Source organism: Nannobrachium achirus (assembly GCF_963921795.1).
Source record: "Nannobrachium achirus genome assembly, chromosome: 2".
NCBI classification, from domain to species: domain Eukaryota; kingdom Metazoa; phylum Chordata; class Actinopteri; order Myctophiformes; family Myctophidae; genus Nannobrachium; species Nannobrachium achirus.
In genome coordinates, this window is record NC_137811.1 from 30,373,681 (window position 1) to 30,395,780 (window position 22,100).

At 41.1% G+C, this 22,100-nt stretch overlaps 1 protein-coding gene across 1 annotated transcript; it reads right to left on the minus strand.

The window, feature by feature from the left end:
- Positions 1 to 13,268: 13,268 nt before the first annotated feature.
- LOC308297633 (meprin A subunit beta-like) lies at positions 13,269 to 14,426 on the minus strand (the record flags this gene model as incomplete). Its single annotated transcript, XM_080741147.1, has 4 exons — positions 13,269 to 13,273; positions 13,466 to 13,687; positions 13,862 to 14,046; positions 14,311 to 14,426. The coding sequence occupies 4 exons, from the start codon at positions 14,424 to 14,426 to the stop codon at positions 13,269 to 13,271; spliced, it is 528 nt and encodes a 175-aa protein (XP_080597273.1).
- Between the last annotated feature and the right edge of the window lie 7,674 nt (positions 14,427 to 22,100).

The window sequence follows — 22,100 nt, forward strand, 5'->3', positions numbered from 1 at the left end:
CTTGTTCCCAGTTGTCTCATTCTGAATTATTATATTTTTTACCTTGCAACGTCCGGTTACATTTGGTGATGTGAAATAAGGCTAAGTTATTTGTGTTTAGTTCAGAGCACACACCTGACAAGACCATTGACATTACTGATGATAGTTAAATAAAAATTGTTTAAGTGCGATATATGTGACTTTGTTATTGTCCGACCGAAAGTACATTATGTCAGGAGATATAGACGGCCCTTGGGTGTTTTAATATTTTCTAATGTGGCCCCCTTTGAAAAAAGTTTGGACAACCCTGATTTTGACTATTTTAAACTGTTTTGTTTTTATTTTATTTTTTTCAATAGTAATGTAATAGTAATAGTAAAATAGTAAGTAAATGCCAAAAACCTTTAGCATAATAATTTTCAGACTTCAAAGTAGGAAAAGTCCACATGAGCAGTCCTCCAACTCCGTGTCAGTCCATTATGTTCCAACCTCAACCACTTGAACACTGACGTGAGAAGTTCTAAAGCGTCTATCATAGTCCAAGGTGAAGAGCTATCGCCTCACCACGGTGTAGTTTTCTAGATATCATAGGTTATGTTGCAGGTCATCACTTTCTGCTGGAAACTGTCCTTGTATGTCAAACTAGGTGATAGCTAAAGAACTACACCACGGTGAGGTGATAGCTCTTCACCTTGGACTATGATAAGGCCTTTAGTGGGAAGGTTCCTAGTTACGACTTTGCATGAACGCACCATAAGGTTGAGGAGATGGGAGGAGATCACGGATTCAACAGCATCACAACAACAGCCAGGATGACGAGCAGAGCAGAGGACCCCATTCCAGGAGAGGAGTCAAATATGCTGGAGGCAGGAGAAAAATGTATGGTTCAAATAAACTCCATATTATAGAGCACCAATGTTTGACATCACGGCCACTAGAGGCCGCTATCCTCCTGGTCTATTGGTAATCCCTGATGCTGGTTCTTGCCAATGGGTCTGAGGCTCTAAACTAGATGCAGAATAGATATTCTGCATCTAGCTTAGGGCTTTACTCAAATCTTTGCTTCTGGGAGTCCCTGGAACATAATAGAGAGTTTAAGCAGCCCGTTTCTACAACCGCAACGCGACGGGGTCCCACCCCTTTTACTGAACGCTTTGGTTCCCATGGTGACGCGTCTACGCAGCAGAGGAAGTAGACGCTACGTGGGAAGGGACCTTCTGGCTTTGTAGAGGCTGTCGCGACGGCGGAAGGTTGATCTATCGAGCGCTGATCATTTCCGGTTACCTTTGTCATCTGCCGTAGCCGAAGCGTTGCTTAAAGTCGCTAATATTTTGAGATGGGGGTCAAATACATATCATTTGGGGTTCCTTGACATGACAAAGTTTGGGAAACACTCATATAGCAACATTTGTTTTTTTCAGAAAACTGTTAGCATTTAGAAGACATTTGTAGAATCTGCCTATATGAGTGGTTCTCAAGTCAAACTTTGTCATGTCAAGGACCGCCAAAATGATGTATTTGGCCGCGGACCCCCATCTCAAAATATTTTGTTCCAGGAACCCAGAAGCAAAGATTTGAGTTAATAATGTTCACTCTGAATTTGGGTCTTGCCTTAGATGCAGAATAGATACACGCGTTGGCAAACGAAAGGTCGCGGTAATCCCATAGGGAAATCTTTAGATTGCGTAACATAAGAACTGTGGTCCAAAAATCGAGACACAGATGTTATGACACAGTCACATTAAGTGATTAAAATAATACTGAACAATGTTTGCCTCAAAATGAGCACCTGTTGTCGTCTTCTGTCGTTGAAGATGGAGATGGAGGGGTTGTTGAAGATGGAGTGGTTGTTGGCAGTGGAGGTGTTGTTGGACCAGATGTTGTTGTTGGACCAGTTGTTGTTGGACCTTCAGTTGTTGTCAAACCAGACGTTGTTGTTGGACCTCAGAAAAAAAAGATAATAATAATGATAATGACGTAGAAAGATTAACTCACTCCCAGCCAAAACGTATTTTAACTGATTTTCTTTGTAGTCCCAATCAGCCAGAATGGATTAAAACATATTTTTTAATTAAAAACGCAAACGATAATCGCAAACGATCACAGCGTTGAACCAAAACAGGAAGTGCGTGATCCCAGACCGCAAAAGAGACCTAACTAAACCCATTTTGAAATGAATGGCATGTGTAAAAACTATTTAGAAATTGACACAATTATAGTTGTAGTTGTACTTGCATTACCTGGTGGTGTAGTTGCTTTGACTGATGTTGTTTTATTGACTGGTGTTATTGTTGCAATGACTGGTGCTATTGGCTCTCACATTGGATACAGCACTACATTCATGCAGTGCAGCCTGAGTGCAGGAGGTGCTCTGAGCCTTTGATTCGGCATCGGTCTGTTATTGAGCGGAGCGGTCTGTTATCCAGAAATAACAGACCGCTGATTTCAGCGATTAACCAATCAGAATCAAACAAGCCGTATAATAACAGTCATTATTGTGTCATTATTGTGGGCAGACTGGGCACAGACCCAGTAAACCATCTTTCTGTCTGCCTGCCTGCCTGCCTGCCTGCCTGCCTGCCTGCCCACAGATATAAAGAGCTAGATGCCTCGTTCGCCTCTGCAGTTCATTGGAGCGACGTGCAACAGTTGTAGTCCGGACATCCTGGAAAAACTAAGGGAACGCTGTCAGTCAAAGTGACTACTGGCAAATCACAGCGCGACTTTTCCGGGACTTATCCGGCTCAGCTGTTCTTACAGGCTGGTACGTAAAGACCCGCCCCCACCTACCTCTGATTGGCCTAGCAACTTCCCTATGTGTGACGCACATGGAAGCAATGCACACGTGATTCCCTTAGTCCCTCGATGCACATGCATCAGAGTTGAAGGAGGCGTCTACCTTTCTATGTCTATGTGCCTGCCTGCCTGCCTGCCTGCCTGACTACCTGACTGCCTGTCTTTTATTTTGAAGTTGCAGGAGGACAAAGACCACGTGATTTGACCATGTGACCAAGTGAGTCACGTGACTTCTGTTTTTTGATTCAGAAACAAAACATTTGAGACTTTTGGTGGGAAAAGGAAGAACATTTTAAATCTTAAAGACCTTTCACCATTGTCAGTCACAAACCAAAAAATGACCAAAGGATCATTGACAGAAACGCGACGGTACCTCCTGTTGAAGACGGATTGATTGTTGTTGAAGGTGCTGCTGCAGGTGGGGCTGGAGTTGGTGGCAAAACCACTGTTAAAATAAAACATTCATATTTGTGCAGGTCATAATATCTCATTAATAATAAAACAAAAATGTATGTAATTATCCATTATTAAACATGTCATTATAAAGGTGCATTCTGAGCTGTTATCTGTTGAGTGAACAATTCTTACCGGTGGCAACAATAGATGCTGTGTTCACAGAAAAATTGAAATTAGAGCTGTTAGAGCTTACAGCCTCCACCAGAGTATTAACCACAGAAGAGATATCTGGTGCTGTGGCATTTTCCACTCGGTTGAATATTAATACAGCATCCACCTTTATTGATCCGTTGCTGTAAAAGTGATGTTGGAGTTTTTTTAATGTCTTTATTATTATTATTATTATTATTACCCCCCTTATTATATTTTACTGCATTAACATTTGTGTTATTTATGACTACTGTACATTAATGGTACAAATCAATATGAATAAAAAATACAAATAAAACGGAATACGGTACAATAAATACCATTGGTGCATACCTGAAGCCATTTATTACAGTTTTATTGAAATTATCAAACTTTACTTCATAGACCTTGTCCATCTGTAAACAAAAAACGATCCAGTTATTTTAATAAACTTCATAATAGGAGGAATCCATGAAGATATACCTTATGGAATGATTAATTGACAGGCTGTACATCATAATAATCATAATCACATCATAATAATCATAATGATGGAATTACCGCTGAAGCTACTTTTGTTGCAAAGGTCTTGAATGCGGGAGAGGATTTGTTTTCAAGCGCTGTTTCGAATGTTTGTTGTATTTTGAATTCCACTGCGACCTTTGGCTTTGCTGGTGATGCTGCATGTGATGCAAAATGGGTAGAAATAGTTAGTTGTAGAACTTGCGTTAGTATCACTGATAGCTGGGAGGGAATTCGTAAATATTGGGCACTTGGTGACAAGTTTTAGATTTTTGGCATGGTGTTAGGTATGGTTATAAGGTTTACAAAAACCATCGCAAACAAGTTGGGCTCGCCCCCTAGTGGTCTGTTTGCGGTGAATCAAATATTAAATAGGTCAGTATGAAACCCCAAATAATTGATGGAAGAGATTCGTCAATGGATTCTGGTACTATTGGGTATGCTAAATAACATACTAAAAATATAGGACAAAATAACTTCTGGAAAGGCATCATTTTCAAGATGGCGTCCACGAAGGTTGCCGGGAGCTTAAAATGCCTATAAACTGGGATTTAATATATGAAAAATCATAACAATTGTGCACTTGGTGATAAGATTTAGATTTTTGGCATGATGTTAGGTATGGGTATAAGGTTTTCAAAAACCATCGCAAACAAGTTGGGCTCGCCCCCTAGTGGTCTGTTTGCAATGAATCCAATCGTATAGGTCAGTATATGGTTGAAACCCCAAATAATTGATGGAAGAGATTTTTCAATGGGTTCTGTTACTTTTGGTGTGCTAAATTAACACCCTAAAAAATAAGAAAAAACGAACTCCTGGAAAGGCATCATTTTCAAGATGGCACATATTCCCAATTTATATGCATTTAAGGACGCCGCAGATTGCAAACAGGCCACAAGGGGGCAAGCCCAACTTGTTTGCGATGATTTTTGAAAACCTTGTGCCCATACCTAACATCATACCAAAAATTTAGCAAAATTTATATATTAAATCCCAGTTTATAGGCATTTTAAGCTCCCGGCAGCCATCGTGGACACCATCTTGAAAATGATGCCTTTAGTATGTTATTTAGCATACCCAATAGTATCAGAATCAATTGACGAATCTCTTCCATCAATTATTTGGGGTTTCATACTGACCTATCTAATATTTGATTCATCGCAAACAGACCACTAGGGGGCGAGCCCAACTTGTTTGCGATGGTTTTTGTAAACCTTATAACCTTACCTAACATACCAAAAATCTAAAACTTGTTTTTTGACGGATTCCCTCCCAGCTATGAGTAGCGATTCAATCAAAGTGATTAGTGGTAAACCAGATGCACCTGCAGTAGTTGTTGTTGTTGGAGGAGCAGTTGTTGTTGGACCTCCAGTTGTTGTTGTTGTTGAACCTGCAGTTGTAGTTGCTCCAGTTGTTGTTGAACCAGATGTTGTTGTTGGGGCAGTTGTTTTTGGACCTCCAGTTGTTGTTGGACCTCCAGTTGTTGTTGGACCTCCAGTTGTTGTTGAACCTGCAGTTGTTGTTGTAGGAAGAGGGAGTTTAAAAGAATGTCAAGCATTTTGAGGTTATTGTCTATGGTGGTGTTATTGAAGTGCATAGAGTGAATATGCATATATTCATAAGCAGTGTAGCTGCATATGAATATCTATCTAGTTTTATAAATAGTCTATCTCTAGACATGAGCTACCCGAGATCCAACCTAATCTAAAATAAATCTTAAAAACAAGATGGCGAAAGCAAAATTCCCTATATTGTATCTCGGACAAAATGATAATTTTGCCAAAAATACAATCAATCGAAGTCACTCAAACCCAGCATAACTATGCCTAACCCAACACTAATTACCTAACCTTAACCACAGTCAGACTTATGGGACGTCAGACTATCGAGATTTTGTCCCTAATGAACACATGAAACAAGAGAGATTTCTCGTTAACTTGTTAAACTACATAGCCAGTGGATTTAGACAACTTCCTCTGTATAGTGAGAGTAGTGACTACATTTACCACACCATTAAAACTATTACTGTTTTAGGCATGTTAACTTTTAGTTTCACCATAGCGTAAATATCCATTTACATGGATGATATACTGTGCAAAATGATGACAGCGCATGACTCATGACTGAAGCAAATCCTAGAGACAGCCAAGCAGTTTCAGGTTCAACTGCACTTCCTGAGAGTGAAGTCAGACCAGACCCAGAGAAGGTATGGCTGAACAAGATCCTCCCTGACCCCACACAAGTCCATAAATTAAAGAACATGCTCAAAACAATCAGCCACATGGGAAAGTACATTCTGGGCGTACAGCAGGGGCCAACTACAGGTTAGCGTATTAGGGAGCCTGAAGGAAGCACTGACATCATCACCTGTCCTCGCTTACTGCATGACATAGATAGCTATAATTTCATCCATGCCTTACCCCGGGTTGTTGGAGATGTAGTGGTTGTTGGAGATGGAGGGGTTGTTGGAGATGGAGGAGTTGTTGAAGACGGAGGGGTTGTTGGAGACGGAAGGGTTGTTGGAGACGGAAGGGTTGTTGGAGACGGAAGGGTTGTTGGAGACGGAGGGGTTGTTGGAGACGGAAGAGTTGTTGGAGATGGAGGGGTTGTTGGAGATGGAGGAAGAGTTGTTGGAGATGGAGGGGTTGTTGGAGATGGAGGAGTTGTTGAAGACGGAGGGGTTGTTGGAAACGGAAGGGTTGTTGGAGACGGAAGCGTTGTTGGAGACGGAGGGGTTGTTGGAGACGGAAGAGTTGTTGGAGACGGAAGAGTTGTTGGAGATGGAAGAGTTGTTGGAGATGGAGGGGTTGTTGGAGATGGAGGGGTTGTTGTAGTTGGAGGGGTTGTTGGAGATGGAGAGGTTGTTGGAGGGGTTGTTGGAGACGGAGGGGTTGTTGGAAATGGAAGGGTTGTTGGAGATGGAGGGGTTGTTGGAGATGGAGGGGTTGTTGGAGACAGAGGAGTTGTTGGAGATGGAGGGGTTGTTGGAGACGAAGGGGTTGTTGGAGATGGAGTGATTGTTGGAGATGGAGGGGTTGTTGGAGACAGAGGAGTTGTTGGAGACGGAAGAGTTGTTGGAGATGGAGGGGTTGTTGGAGATGGAGGAAGAGTTGTTGGAGATGGAGGGGTTGTTGGAGATGGAGGAGTTGTTGAAGACGGAGGGGTTGTTGGAGACGGAAGAGTTGTTGGAGACGGAAGGGTTGTTGGAGACGGAGGGGTTGTTGGAGACAGAAGAGTTGTTGGAGACGGAAGAGTTGTTGGAGATGGAAGAGATGTTGGAGATGGAGGGGTTGTTGGAGATCGAGGGGTTGTTGTAGTTGGAGGGGTTGTTGGAGATGGAGAGGTTGTTGGAGGGGTTGTTGGAGACGGAGGGGTTGTTGGAAATGGAAGGGATGTTGGAGATGGAGGGGTTGTTGGAGATGGAGGGGTTGTTGGAGACAGAGGAGTTGTTGGAGATGGAGGGGTTGTTGGAGACGAAGGGGTTGTTGGAGATGGAGTGATTGTTTGCAGTGGAGTAGTTGTCGGAGGTGGATTGGTGGTGGTCGTCACCCTACAAAGTGAATAACAACATTTTCATTGCTACGTGTTCAGTAATAGCAGCATGCTCTTTTCTCATAGTTGGCATGAGTGGATTGCAGAAAGTAAAACAGTGTGTGAACATAATAATCAGATATGTTGTCCTACTGTGCGGCACATGGACTGTTATGATTATCCGCAGGATGCGTAATCTTTGCTGGTCGTAGTTTTGGACATGGAAGATCACTGCCGTTAACAAGAGGAGAAATATCTAGAAGAGAAGTAAATACTTCTGTCCAGTGGTTCCAATGTGTAAAGCATAATTCAAATTAATTTATCTGGTTTCATGGTCAACTTTGAAAAGTGAAATGTTTCCCAAGTAGTGCGTGCTTACCTTGGAAGTCGAGAAGGAAAACCACATTCCCTCCCTTCAGGAAGTCTCTCTCGCTCTTCATTGTCTCAAGGATAGCAAGACTCCCAAAGCCCGATACCGGGTTGGCAAAATATTTCTCGTTGTTCTCTCCTGTGACCTCTACACCATTTTGACGAGGGTCGCCCCAAATATATTTACCTGTTTAAAGACAGGCAGGTAGAAATGGTAAACAAGAAATACAAGAAAACTGGCACATCCGCTGGGTGACAGGTGCAGGACCAACAGTGGAATACGTATTCAATAATAGAGTCAGCACACTGATTAAAATAAGAAGCTCCCACGCAGGCTTTATTAACGCTTTGACACATTCTGAAAAAGACCTTTGTGTCGAAACGTTAAGGTCTTTAATCAGTGTGCAGACTCTATTTTTTTTATAGAAATGGTAAACAACCCACAAGTCATCAAGCAACGGGGTTTCAGAACAAATCAGACCCTCAAGCTCACCATCACTGTTAATTGCATCGGGGTCAGTAACAAGGCTCATCTCCTTGGTCATCTGCAACTGGATGTTGGGGTTCTGATCCAGCAACTGAAAAGTCACCTGCTTCCATGCGCAGGGCCACTGTAGCCGGTCATCGTTCTCGCCGGACACCAAACGCACCAACAGTACAATGTGAGTTTGGAAAAGTACTGCTATTACCTGGTATGCATAGCCTTCACTGGAATACTGCTTTGGACTAAACAAGACGGTATAGGAGGGACTGGTCGGTAAAATCTGCTCAATGTCATCTATCTGCCAGGTCACATGTGGACACTCGGTCTCAGAAAGGTTGATGTCATCTATGGAGAAGCCTCCTGAAGAGTTCCCTGCACCTTTGTGTGCCTGGAACTCCACCTGGAAGGTCCTGCTGGCATTTAGAGGAACATGGTGGAGCTGCCAATGAGATATTGGTGAACCTGGAAGAAGAATTGTATACATTATAAAGGCTGTGATTGCAATACATACTATTTGAATACATCAATGTGCCTTAGATCAGATAGAAGCTACTCTACCTTAGGTGTGTAGCCAAAGTCACTAAAAGTCTTACCAGAAGAAAGGGAGATTTTTGGGACAAGGGATGATTTTCAAATCACTAAGATGGGCTGCCTCTAACAAGCTCTGACAAGCAAGACAAGCAACTCTACATTTTGTTTACAATCCACTTCTAGCTGGATCGTAAACAAATGCATTAACCTGGATAATAGCTGGAGACAGTGCATACATTATCATATTATGATAATGTATGCATGCCTAGTTAATGTCTCTAGTTATCAACTTTGGCGCCGTCTCCAACAAACTTGGAGCAGTTATACAAGGCCGTTGAAGGTGCATCACTACTCCAATCATGCTCTTCACACAACCCGCAGGCTAAGCACGCCACCACTCCAATCCTAGCAACAATCATCTTTAAGTACATCTGCTTTCCCCTACTACATGTGGTCCCCACTCATAGCGTAAAGATTCTAAGCGATAATGTCTGTATGTCTGTGACGGTCTGTCTTGCCGTCCGTCCATTCGTTTGACTGTGCATCAATCTGTCAGTCAGTCATTGCGTCCGTCCAACATTACCAGTGATCTGTCCCATGAGACGTAGTTCTCCTGTAAAGTCCCACTGGTCCTGGAACTCTCTGATCCAGATGTTGAGCTGGTCTGAGGAGCTCCCGCTGTTGTAGTAGTAGAACTGGAGACACTGGACATGACACGTCCTTCTGGGACTCATCCTCTGGGTCTGCATCCAGACGGAATCTCCTTCCCTGCCAGAAGCTGTGCTGGCATGCATGAAGTAACCTGCATAATGTACACACAATGTTATGGCCTGCTTCTTTTTTTCCTTTCTTGTTCATCTACTATAACAGTGGGATCCAGGTTCCATGGGGTCCCAAGCAAAGTCCAGCAACAGCCATGGGTACCCGACTATTATAAATATGCGGTAGCGAGGACAGGCGGTGCACGACTAAACACGACAAACGTTTTCTGCCTAAAGAACCTCACAGGAGCGCACCCTCGAGCGCACACAGTGAGCAGCAGGACACAACCAACCACCGAACCACGGCATGCATACAGCAATTGTTTCCGCCTAAACAATGTGGAACGCACACAGTCGGTGGGCAGCGCACAACACAGACACAACCACTGCACACACTAGCACGTTAGCCTATGTTCTCATCATAGCAAGGGTGGTTTAAAAGACTATCTAAAAGAATTAAGAGTGTCAGCGTACCTGGCGTTTATGTAAATACTGTATATTGCATCGCAAACACTGAAGACGGCATACAGGGACGATCGAGTGCGATGCCATTTAACCACACACGCACAGCTGTAGGCCATTTACTTTACTGCATGTAATCACAGGTAGACGGGTGGGTGATGGGTGCATTTTTTGATGGGCGGGGCGGATCTGGTTTAGATTTTTATATAATGGCGGGTAACTGTTCGGTCCGCGGATCTGATTAATGATGGGCAAGGCAGGTGCGGGTTTTCAAAATTGGACCTGTCCTGCACAAGTCCCCCACAAAATTAGTTAAAGTTGTACTATGTAACTTTTTTTATAAAACAAATCTTAAAATTCTCCTAACTATTAAATCACAAAAGTTTTAGAAGATCCGCGCCGTGAATTTCAGCCTGTAAAGCCTTCTCTATATGTAAACTGAGATCCTTGCCGTGGACCGGATCTCGCGCCAAAATTGCGTCATCACACTACCGGCCAATCACAGCGAGGGTTATACAACTGCCGGCCAATCACAGCGCATCTTGAAGTGGGGTCGCTATGGCAGCCATATTTGTTGTCGCCCGTTTGTACCATCCCTTCTCTAGGTAATTTCGCCTACCAGGCAGGGTGAAGGAGTCCGTATCTCTGGAATTACTGAACGCACAGGAACAAGGGACCCCTTAAAAGATAGATCTCAGCGAGGTGGAGGCAGACGCGGGGGTCTGAAGGTACGAAAAACGGACGAAAGACGCGGACGCGACCGCGGTTTGCTATAGGGCTAATGACCACTAGTTGGGCAACTTACACAGTATGGCTTTAACATAGCATCACAATCAGCTTAACCACTTTGGATATTCAGTCTGCTCTCTCACACTTGTTATGAGCTTGTACTGTAGATCTTCACATTTCTGTTCTATTCTAATGCTCTGATATCAGACAGCCTACTGTATACAGGGCATTTGAACAAAATGTGTCACTGCATCTTTTCAGACTCAAGAGCTTAATTTTGAATTACCTGAACGTATTGTAGACAAATGTGAGTACTGCTGTGCTTTGTACGTACCTTGTTGAGCTGTGGTGTTATTTGCTGTGAAAAAAAAGAGTACATATTTTGTGATTAAACATTGCAGGCCTTGTTTTCACGACACTGTTGCATGACAATGAGCTCAAGGGGACTAATGGTAGTGTGTATGTCTGTCTGTATGTGTGCATCTGCAACTCCACGTTCAGCAGTTGTTCAATTGTCTAAAAAACATAATACAAAAATCAATAACGCATAATGCCTTGCTGACCATCAACTTTTCCACCTTCAGATGCGTCTCTACTTTTCATAATCACAGAATGTTTCGATTTTTTTCCCAAATTTTGGCCTGTAGGCGGCGCAGGGCCAGACTGGGGCACCACACAGTATAGGCACCGAAGGGCCTGACTGGGCCACCACACAGTAAGGGCCTGACTGGGCCACCACACAGTATAGGCAGTGCAGGGCCACACTGGGGCACCACACAGTATAGGCACTGCAGGGCCAGTTTTTATAAAATAAAATGCTGTGTAAAATGCTGTAGTGTGTATGTCTCTCTGTGTGTGCATCTGCAACTCCACGTTCAGCAGTTGTTCAATTGTCTAAAAAACAGAATGGAAAAAATGAAAAAACAGAATGAAGAATCAATTTTCCCGGTTCAAATATGCACATGGATGGATGATGGATGGATGGATGATGGATGGATGGATGGATGGATGATGGTTGGATGGATGGATGATGGATGGATGGATGATGGATGGATGGATGATGGTTGGATGGATGGATGATGGATGGATGGATGATGGATGGATGGATGGATGATGGATGATGGATGGATGGATGGATGGATGATGGATGGATGGATGATGGATGGATGGATGGATGGATGGATGGATGGATGGATGGATGATGGATGGATGGATGGATGGATGGATGGATGCATGGATGGATGATGGATGGATGATGGATGGATGGATGGATGCTGGATGATGGATGGATGGATGGATGATGGATGGATGATGGATGGATGATGGATGGATGGATGGATGGATGATAGATGGATGATGGATGGATGGATGGATGATGGATGGATGGATGATGGATGATGGATGGATGGATGGATGATGGATGATGGATGGATGGATGGATGGATGGATGGATGATGGATGGATGGATGGATGGATGATGGATGGATGGATGGATGGATGGATGATGGATGGATGGATGGATGGATGATGGATGGAAACAGATTCATGCAACCTTGAATATATTTGTCTGTTTCTTTAATTTGACAACACTGTATACTACTAAGAACACACTGTCACCCATCATTCCATGTTCTACAACAACTTCATAATAAAAAAAAAAATTCAACAGTACCATTGTACACTTTATTTCAACATAATATTTAACTTAGCCTTTCCTACTACACTACACATCCCATGCAACCTAAACAAACGCCCACGGGGTGCTTTTTTCTATCTTATTATAACCCACCCAGCCAAAACAGAGCAGGCCACCCTGTACCTGAGGGGTTTGTATTTCTGAAGCTATTGTATATATCTTACAGACTCAAAATGTTACACAATTTTGCATTTTGGAACACACTGCATATTTAATGTTGAGCTATCCTACATTTGTATTGCTCAGCTGCCCTCTGGACTGTATCCATCTCTTGAGTACAGGGGACTTTTACATAAGGGGCCAGGCCCCCGCAGGGGGCTTTTTTCTAGTCACTCTTAAAGAATATGAAGATTATTCAGTTGGTAATCAATAGAATAATCACTAACTAGATAATTGATAGTTGCAGCATTAATGCAATTGCAAAAAGAGATACTACTGTACATGGATCAGCATCAGCAGAATGGTGACAACATACCATTTCCACTGGGTAGGTTGGTGTGGTCAGAAGTCGGACCCCCAGCAGCATGTGTCACCCACTCCCAGCCTCCACCATTACTCAAACAGCGACTTATTCCACATGCGGTCACATTAGAAAAACTGCAGTACATATTAAATGCAATGGTTGAATCTGCGGACATTAGAGCATAGAACAGAAGACAATTATTAGGTCGGTCTGATCAATTCAAAACACCACAAAGACCTCTTGGAATTACTTTAGGTAATGCAGTCTGCAGGAACAGAAAAATAATTGATTTTACATGATTGTGCTGGATTCAGCGAAATTCAACATCCAAATGTTATTTGAGAATGTCTCAAAATGTCTCTAATCTAGAAATATAAGAGATCCAACACTAATTATGTTAGAAAGATAACTGAGGAAATGAGACTGCATGTGAACATTCCCTAGAACACTTGGTTTCTCAACCAATGGTCCATGGGCCGTAATTCAAATATACCCTGTGCCTTTGTTAATTGTATAAAAACAAATATATAAATATGTTTAAATAATATGGCCCTTACTGCACTGATAGAGTCGGTTCAGCTTCAACACGTCGCCGGAGCTCATTTCCAAACGTTGACCAATCACATTCTGAAACTCTGGGTCTTTGGTGATGATAGTGCGCCCGTCCCCGTTGCCATTGGAGAAAAAATACTGACCGTAGTGCATCACTGAGTAGTAGTCATAAGAGACTCCCTGGATGCTGTTTTCTTCATTTATTTTTGCAAAATTACGCTCTTGACCTAGATGAGACAAATCCATCATCACTCTCACACACCATAAAATAATTTTAGATACATTCAAATCATCAGTGTTTATTTAACTCCAGTGAGTGTAGCTATAGTCTTCAGATTTAAATGAACACTAGATTTGACTGTGTAGCAAAATGTGAGGAATAGTAGACATTTTAATAAAACCTTCTTCGACGTTTGTAAAGTTAATGGTCACGTAGTCATCTCGGTCATGTCTGGACTGTTCGTGGTAAAAGCCCAGAGCATGTAGAAACTCGTGTTCAGCAGTGGATATTGTATCACATCGTGGCCCAAGACTGAGCGTCTGTCCACTTTCACCAAAGTTATTTTGCCCGACGTAGGACCAGCATCTGAACAAGGAAAAAACCTGTTTAAATTACTCCTGCATTCACATCACCATAGAAAGTTAATTAAACATATTATTATGCTGTTACGAGTGATCAACATGCATTAACACTGTGTGTGCCAACAACTAGTTCACTGTTATTATGAACACAGGCAGACAGACAGACAGATACAGGCAAACTGATGCACAGACAAATGGACGTACGTACGGACAGTAGAAAGACTGACCGATTGATACATTAATTGATAAATTGTTAGATAAAACCTACCCAGTTAACTTCTTGACATTGATGAAGTTATCTTCAGAGTCCCTGGACTTGAAATCAATGCATGTCTTCAGTCTGAATTGTTCAAAGGCTCTCAGGCAGACTCCCTTGGCATTCATGCCTTTGGTTCATTGGTGGTGTCATGTTTGTGCGGTTGAGGTGAACCGGTCATATCACGCAGGGTTAAAACAAGTCAAATGTCAGGAATCTCTTTTACGCTGGTTGCTCTGACTTGACCGATAGTAGTGAAGTGTTGTGTATCTTGGGTCATAGTCATACCAATAAGTGTTAGTGTTTCAGGTTAATGACTGCATCTCTTTACTTTTTGAGATGTATAACACATATCGTGTGTGCCACACTATTGTAATGATCAAATAATGACCTGCTAATGCTTACTAAAGCACAACATCCTGCCTGCTAAATAATAATAATATTAATAACTGAGAGTGTAAAAAGATAAATACAAAATGATAGTTCAACACTTTAACTGTATATGTACCGTAATTGCTGGACTATAAGCCGCACCTGAATATAAGCCGCACCAGCTACATTTAGAAACAAAATATATATGTTTACATTATATAAGCCGCACCTGACTATAAGCCGCAGGTGTCCCACCTGCTTCCCGCTAGAGCGCCCCTGGTGGCCGTTAGCTGTATAAATCTATATATAAATCCGTGTTAAAGACCATTGTAAAACTAACTAACTGGCCCTTAGCTGTAAAAATCTTTATATAAGCCGCACCGTTGTATAAGCCGCAGGGTTCAAAACATGGGAAAAAAGCCGCGGCTTATAGTCCGGCAATTACGGTAGTTAGCTTTGTATTTACCAAGGGTCTTTGTCAGAACATAGGGCACTGGGATTGCCCATTGTCGATTGACAGTGTTTCTTTCATATCGCTGAATCAAGAAAAACAAGAATCACTTCAGGTAAACTGACAGGTATTTATTTAATTGTTTGTGTTTTACTGCATACTGTAGGCCTATACCAGATTTTTATGTGGACAATTCAATGGAAAATATTGTTTTCTTTATCTTTATCTTTATCACACGCAGGTCAAGTCATGCAAGTCCATGTCAATGTAACTCAAGTTAAAGCCTTCATACGTAGTTCCCAGGGGTCTATACTATAAGATGTCACCAAGATGTCACCAGTTTTTAAATTGTAGTGATTTTATGCAATATTAATCTCACCTCCATGATGTCACCAAATGCTAAGTTTAAACCTGTAACGAGAACATAGATAATGGATGACACCACACACACACCCAAACACACATAGTTCACTTCATTTGAATTCCATTTTGTTTAGCATTTTGTTACCCTTGTTGATTTCAGTAATGTCCAGATCCGTGCCATTACCAACATCTATAACAGAGATAGGATACAACGTTATGAAACTGACAGAGACTATGTTTATGTAACACTGAGCACCATAGGCTGACTGGAATAAAATCCAAATATAGCAGGTCTATTAGGCCTATTTAAACCCCTTTCAATTAATGAATTAGTTAACGAATATAAGCTTACCATGTATGCTTGTTTCAAACTCAGACTGAGGAAAAACAAACAAATCAGATTTGATCAAATCAACATATTTTTGTCATATTGTGATTTATTAAAAGAAAGATACCCTTTAAAATGGATTTATATTATATTATATTTATAATATATCAACAAATCTGTCTTAGTAGTCAGTCAATAAAGTAGCTGTTGTAAAGCGCAATGGTAGACTGACAGGCTATAAAAAAAAAAAATCCGTATCTAACTATTAATTTACGGAATGTCTGTCATCCGCCCGCATGCTGACACTGATATTAAACAGTATCGCCGCCATGGTAACATCTGCATGCTGAAACAATGCCCGACATCACTGACTGACATCACTACAGTGCCCAAATTTGGAGATGACATCACGGCCTGAAACAACATGGACGTCAATGGTGACTATTCTGCCCAACAGGCAATGGTCTGCGTTCTCCAACATTACTTCTGAGACTCCTCAGGGACATTCAATCCCTCATATACTGGGCACACCCCCGGGCACAGGACTGGTGAATATAAATAATAATTTGACATGGTTATTTTCATAATAGTATGTAAGTGTATGTAAATGCATAACAGGTAGACGCGTGCTGAATGGCACATCAGCACAGCCACTTGTGAGATTCCACAGCTTTTTCTTAACTTCTTAAATTTTACTTAGCATAGGCAGTTGTGTAACCCTTATTTTTGTATAGCTTGGTTGTGTTCTCCAGTCCTCCTGGGACAGGCTACAATTTGTTTTTATTCGACTTGAACCAATACAAAAGCACAATGCCATAATACACATCAATCCCACACTTTTACTAGCCTTGCGCACCCAGGCTTACTCATCTGCGAAGAGAAAAGCCTGGTGACAATATAAGGCAGAAACCGTTCTAGGAGGTGGGGCTGAATTTTCCCGGAAGCTGTATTTCGTCTCCTGCTCCGTCGGTTGCGCTCGCAAAAAAAACAATATACAAACAAAAACATTGATTCAAGAAATGTTACACCTATTAAAAGCGAGTAAAAATCGCTACAATCTATTTTAGTTTTTTCGCTGGGGAATGTAAACAGACCCGCACCGCATGACGCAACGTCCGTTAAACGCAGCACTTCCGCTAGAAATCTTGGAACCAACCGGAAGGCATATTGTCTACAGGGTGCACTTTTACCTGCATGTCCCCTTATCCACACTGGCATATTCATGGGTTGCATTTGTAGTCCTACACCAGCCATTTTGAGGACCAACACAGGTGTTTTGATTAACATAGAACATTGGTTCTATGCCAATCAGACAAATTGAACATCTGTGTTGGTCCTCAATATGGCCGGTTTAGGACTACAAATGCAACCCATGAATAGGAACTAACATCACCTGTCCCCTTATACAGATAGATAGATACCTTTTAGTCAGGGAAAGTTTGCAGAATTCCTGTCAAATCTGGGAATAAATTCCTTACCAAACAATTTCTTCACCAATGTGTTTGTAGAGTTGGCTTAACATATCTAACAAAGATTGAAATTCAACATCCCTAGCAAAATGTTTGACAGCTAGGGTAATTCTGGGTCTCATTCACTTACTATATAATACACTGTACTATAAGGGGAAAAAATCACTCCCAAAAATATGCTTTAAGTGGGATGTGAGGGGTCTAACTAGGTGTTTTTAATTATTCTGAATCCATTGCAAGCATTTGTTTTGCACGAAAAACATTCCTTTGGCCAAAAATGGACCCCATACACCTTGTGAAAAGTGATGACTCATCACTAAACCATCGTTTTTTTGGGTCTGATTTTGGCCCAATGAATGTTTTTCATGCAAAACAAATGCTTGCAATGGATTCCGAATAATTAAAAACACCTAGTTAGACCCCTAACATATACCTAAAGCATATTTTTGGGAGTGATTTTTTCCCTTATAGTACAGTGTATAGTAAGTGAATGAGACCCAGAATTACCCTAGCTGTCAAATATTTAGCTAGGGATGTTGAATTTCAATCTTTGTTAGATATGTTACTAGACACCTTTACGAACACATTGGTGAAGAAATTGTTTGGTAAGGAATTTATTCCCAGGGTTTTATTAAAATTCCCTGACTATCCCAAGGGGGAAATTCAGTTGCCCAGAGGCAGCACAGCAGTTTAAGGTTACAAGTTACAAAGAAGTAAGAAAAAGAAAAAGAATACTGTAGTGTACAGTCCAAATAGCAAGCACAGAAAGAAGATTATAAACATAGTGTCGAAAAGCTATTGCAAAAAAGAAGAATATACACATAAAGTGACCACAAAACAGTCAACGCTCATAAGTGACACGTCACACACACACACACACACACACACACACACACACACACACACACACACACACAAAAGCTATACTCAAAGCACAACTTAACAAACAGTGCCAAAAAAAAAAAAGTGCACATAACAGTCAATGCTAGTCAATGCAACACAAGTATAGTACTTAGTTCAACCAACACAACCCAATAGTGCAGGGCCAGAAAATAAGTGACCAAAGTCAGTGCAAATAAAACAAGAATATACTGTATATATATATATATATATATATATATATATATATATATATATATATATATATATATATATATATATATATATATATATATAATTATTATTATTATTATTTTAGGCAGGTAGGAAGTTAGGAACTAACATCACCTGTCCCCTTATCCACACTGCAGGTAGGAAATGGTACTCTTACCATGGAGAATGATGAATCTGCCAAACACAGCACAAGAAGTATAAAAGTATTCATCCTTTACACAGTCCCTTGATTAGGCATACCTGGAAAACATGAACGTTGAATGGAAAGATTGTAGTTAATTATTTTATTTATCAAATTAAATTACATTTAATGAATGGTTAATATTAGCATGTTTACCTGTTGCAGGCCTGTAGAGTCAGCTTGTCTGTTCAGCTCAGCTGAGTGTCAAATGTACAGTACAGATCTGTGTGGTACAGTACACACAGTCTGTTACTGGATACGGTAGCTCAAACAGGTTTCAGACAACATGACATACCAAATGAGCATTGTCAAAATATTTGTCCCGATGACAATCAGTTTCGTTCTAATACTCCAATTTGATGGCAGCTGTGGGCGGCTGTGGCTCAGGAGGTAGAGCAGGTTGGTAATGATCTGTGGGTCCGCGGTTCAAATCCCGGCTCCTCCAATCAACATGTCGAAGTGTCCTTGGGCAACACACTGAACCCTGCGTTGCCTGGCGTTGACTGTTCGCCGCTTCACTTCCCAATGTAGGAATGAATGGACCATTGTAAAGCGCTTTGAGTTCACAACTTGCTTAGAAAGGCGCTATAAAAATGCAGTTATTATTATTATTAATACGCAGTGACAAAGGCATTATCCGCTTTTTTCCTTCTTTTTTTATTGTATGCGAAGCACTTTTTTCCTCAGTGTGAAGCCCTATAAAAATACATTTTACTTACTTGCTTGGTCTCAACTGTTATAACAATATCAAAACACATATGGAATATATTTATTGAAGTGTAAAACTGTAGCAACAAAATTATACAATAATGCATTTACTAACAATACCAATGATCTCTGAGAATCTCTGGTGGTCTGAGAACATCTGTCGTACAGAAACTTTACCTACGTAGAGGTGTCCCTTCCATTATGTCTGGGAAGAACTTACTGTATTTTATTAGTCTTTGTGTAATGAAACGTGTGTATAATTCCAATTATGATAATATATATAGCCTAATATAATTTTATTTGACTTGTCAGTCCGCATTCCTTCTGATGTTTTGCCATTAAATTAACAATTTAATTTAGCACTTTGTGATGTTCATCACAGAGTCTTTTTTAGTGGTGAGAAAAGTATACATTTTACTTAAAAGTTAAAAAAAAAGTATCAATACTGCAATATAGAAACACTAGTCACAAGTCTGGTAATCAAAATACTTAATATGTAATGCAGAATGTCCTGTTTTCACAAGTTATTATCAAACGTCTAAAATGTATAAAACATCTTTTGAAAATAGCAGATCTACAAGCTCACAACGCGCCGACACTGTTTGAGCTTGTAGGTCGTCTATTTTCATAATAATAGACAAAGTTTATATAGGGCTGAAGTGGTTAATGTACTGTATATTTTGTAATAATAATCCAAATCTACAAAGTACTGTAACTAGTATCTAAAGCTTTCAAATATTTGTAGTGGAGTAAGTACAACATTTAGCTCTGAGATGTATAGTGGAGTATAAGTAAAATTATAGAAATATGATAGGGGCTGTCAATAGGCAGCTGCTGTCAGGGTTCGCTTAGTTGAAAAGACGACTGAATGGAAAATGAAGATTAATTTACAATGAAGAGAGTGTTTCTGACCCTTGGGACCATATACATATTATAGGTGGGAGCAAACAAAGCCTGGCAACCAGGCATACTCAGAGGGAATGCAGGATGAGCACAGGCTCGGGTGACCTTAAATACCCGCCCAATTGGTCAGCTGATTGCCACGTCAGCGTATGACGTGTGGGTCTTGCACAACACTCAACACACCCACATAGGGCAGCACAGTGAGAACTTCTCAGGTGTATCTGCCTGAACTCACCTCCAAGCTACGTATCATGTGTTTTAAAAAATATCCCTTTGTGTTTGCTATAGGCAACCAGACTATTGTTCTAGTCCAATATTCTTCCGTAAACTCCGAAAGTAAACCTGTCACCAAAGTAAACCTGTTTTCATGTAACTTTTCTGTAACTTTTCAATATACAGTAATGTCCAGACAGGATTGGTCATGCTTCACTTAACATTACAAAATCTAATATAAATTGTAAGACGGAATTCATTTCCCTTAGGGTTCCTCGTGACTCGTTTCAGTGCAACCACTCTTGCAATCTCCTAGAATTGCACATTTCTAGTTATTATTAATCTATGAATGACAATACTCATCATTATACATAAAGTAAACACACACTATGCAACTTGCACAGCTTTACTGACATGTTAGCAGCATTTATACTCTGTCGTACGATGAAGTATAAGTCAGGCTTTATGCTTCAATTAGAAATTCACAGACAATGATGGCTGTCTGACACCAGCTTCATGGTTCAGATGCTCGAACTGGTCCAATGGCAGCAGGTGCTTAAAGCACGGTGGCAGCTATCCAGACCTCTTCTGTTGATAAAGACTGAGGGAAAGAATGATTATTTAGAGACGCATTGAATGCAAAACAAATACAATAAATAAGTAATTTATTTTGTCAACCATGAGCCCCTCTGAAATGAAAATGCATGTTTTTCTTGTTTTGTTTCCTCCTTAATTCTCTAATTCTCTAATTCTCTAGTCTCTGTGCTGTAGATATGGCTCATAATGTTCAAATGCTAAAAGGAACTGAAAGCACATTTCAACACATGTTCCATTAGTTCACCACAAACTGGTTTGACAAAGGGACATAGATACGTAAGGAAGTGGTGTCCTTGTTTGACACTGCGACTGCCAGGGGGCATAAGGAAGAAGGAAGTATTTATTGTAATAATGCTGCTTGAATTGCTGAGCATTTCATAACCAGTTTGATCAATCTAAAACACATTATATTCTCCATCCCAAATGGTCCTCTGGGCACCTCAATGTAAATGTGACTATTTTGTCCAAATATAAAAATCTATATCTTCGTTGTCGGGTGGAAACCTGAGTTTCAAATGTGTACGTTTTTAAAGCCCTGCTTCATCGTACAAGGCCGTCGCATAAAAGTAGTGAAAACCGCAGATCTACAAGTGTGAGGCGTTGTGTGCTTGTAGATCGGCTGTTTTCACTAGTTTAGTTACTTATTGGCATGGTTCTCTGCAGTGAACTTGGTTGGTTTAACCTTGGGACATGGGAGTGTGGGTTCATGCTGCAAGTAGGTCGGGAGTGGCTTATTGTCGGTATCAGCCGGTAACACGCGGGAGTCTGTCCCCATTACAATGCGCTAGACCCCTGGGAGATGGACTGCTGAGGTGGAGCGCCACACCTACCATCAGCTCCCAGTACTTGCCGCACTGCTACTCATACGCTGAGTTGGCGGTGCCCAGAATCGAACCCATGACCTTGCGGTACAAAGGCGAGAGCTCTACCGACTGAGCTACCCGGGCACAAATATCTGGAAATATCAGATTTGAAATATCTGGAGATAATAAACATACTGTTAAATGAGAGGGTTAAAAGAAAAGGCAAAATTAACATAAATGTAGTAGTCGTGGTGATCTAATTCACTGTTTCCCAAACAATGGGTCAGGACCCATGTTTGAG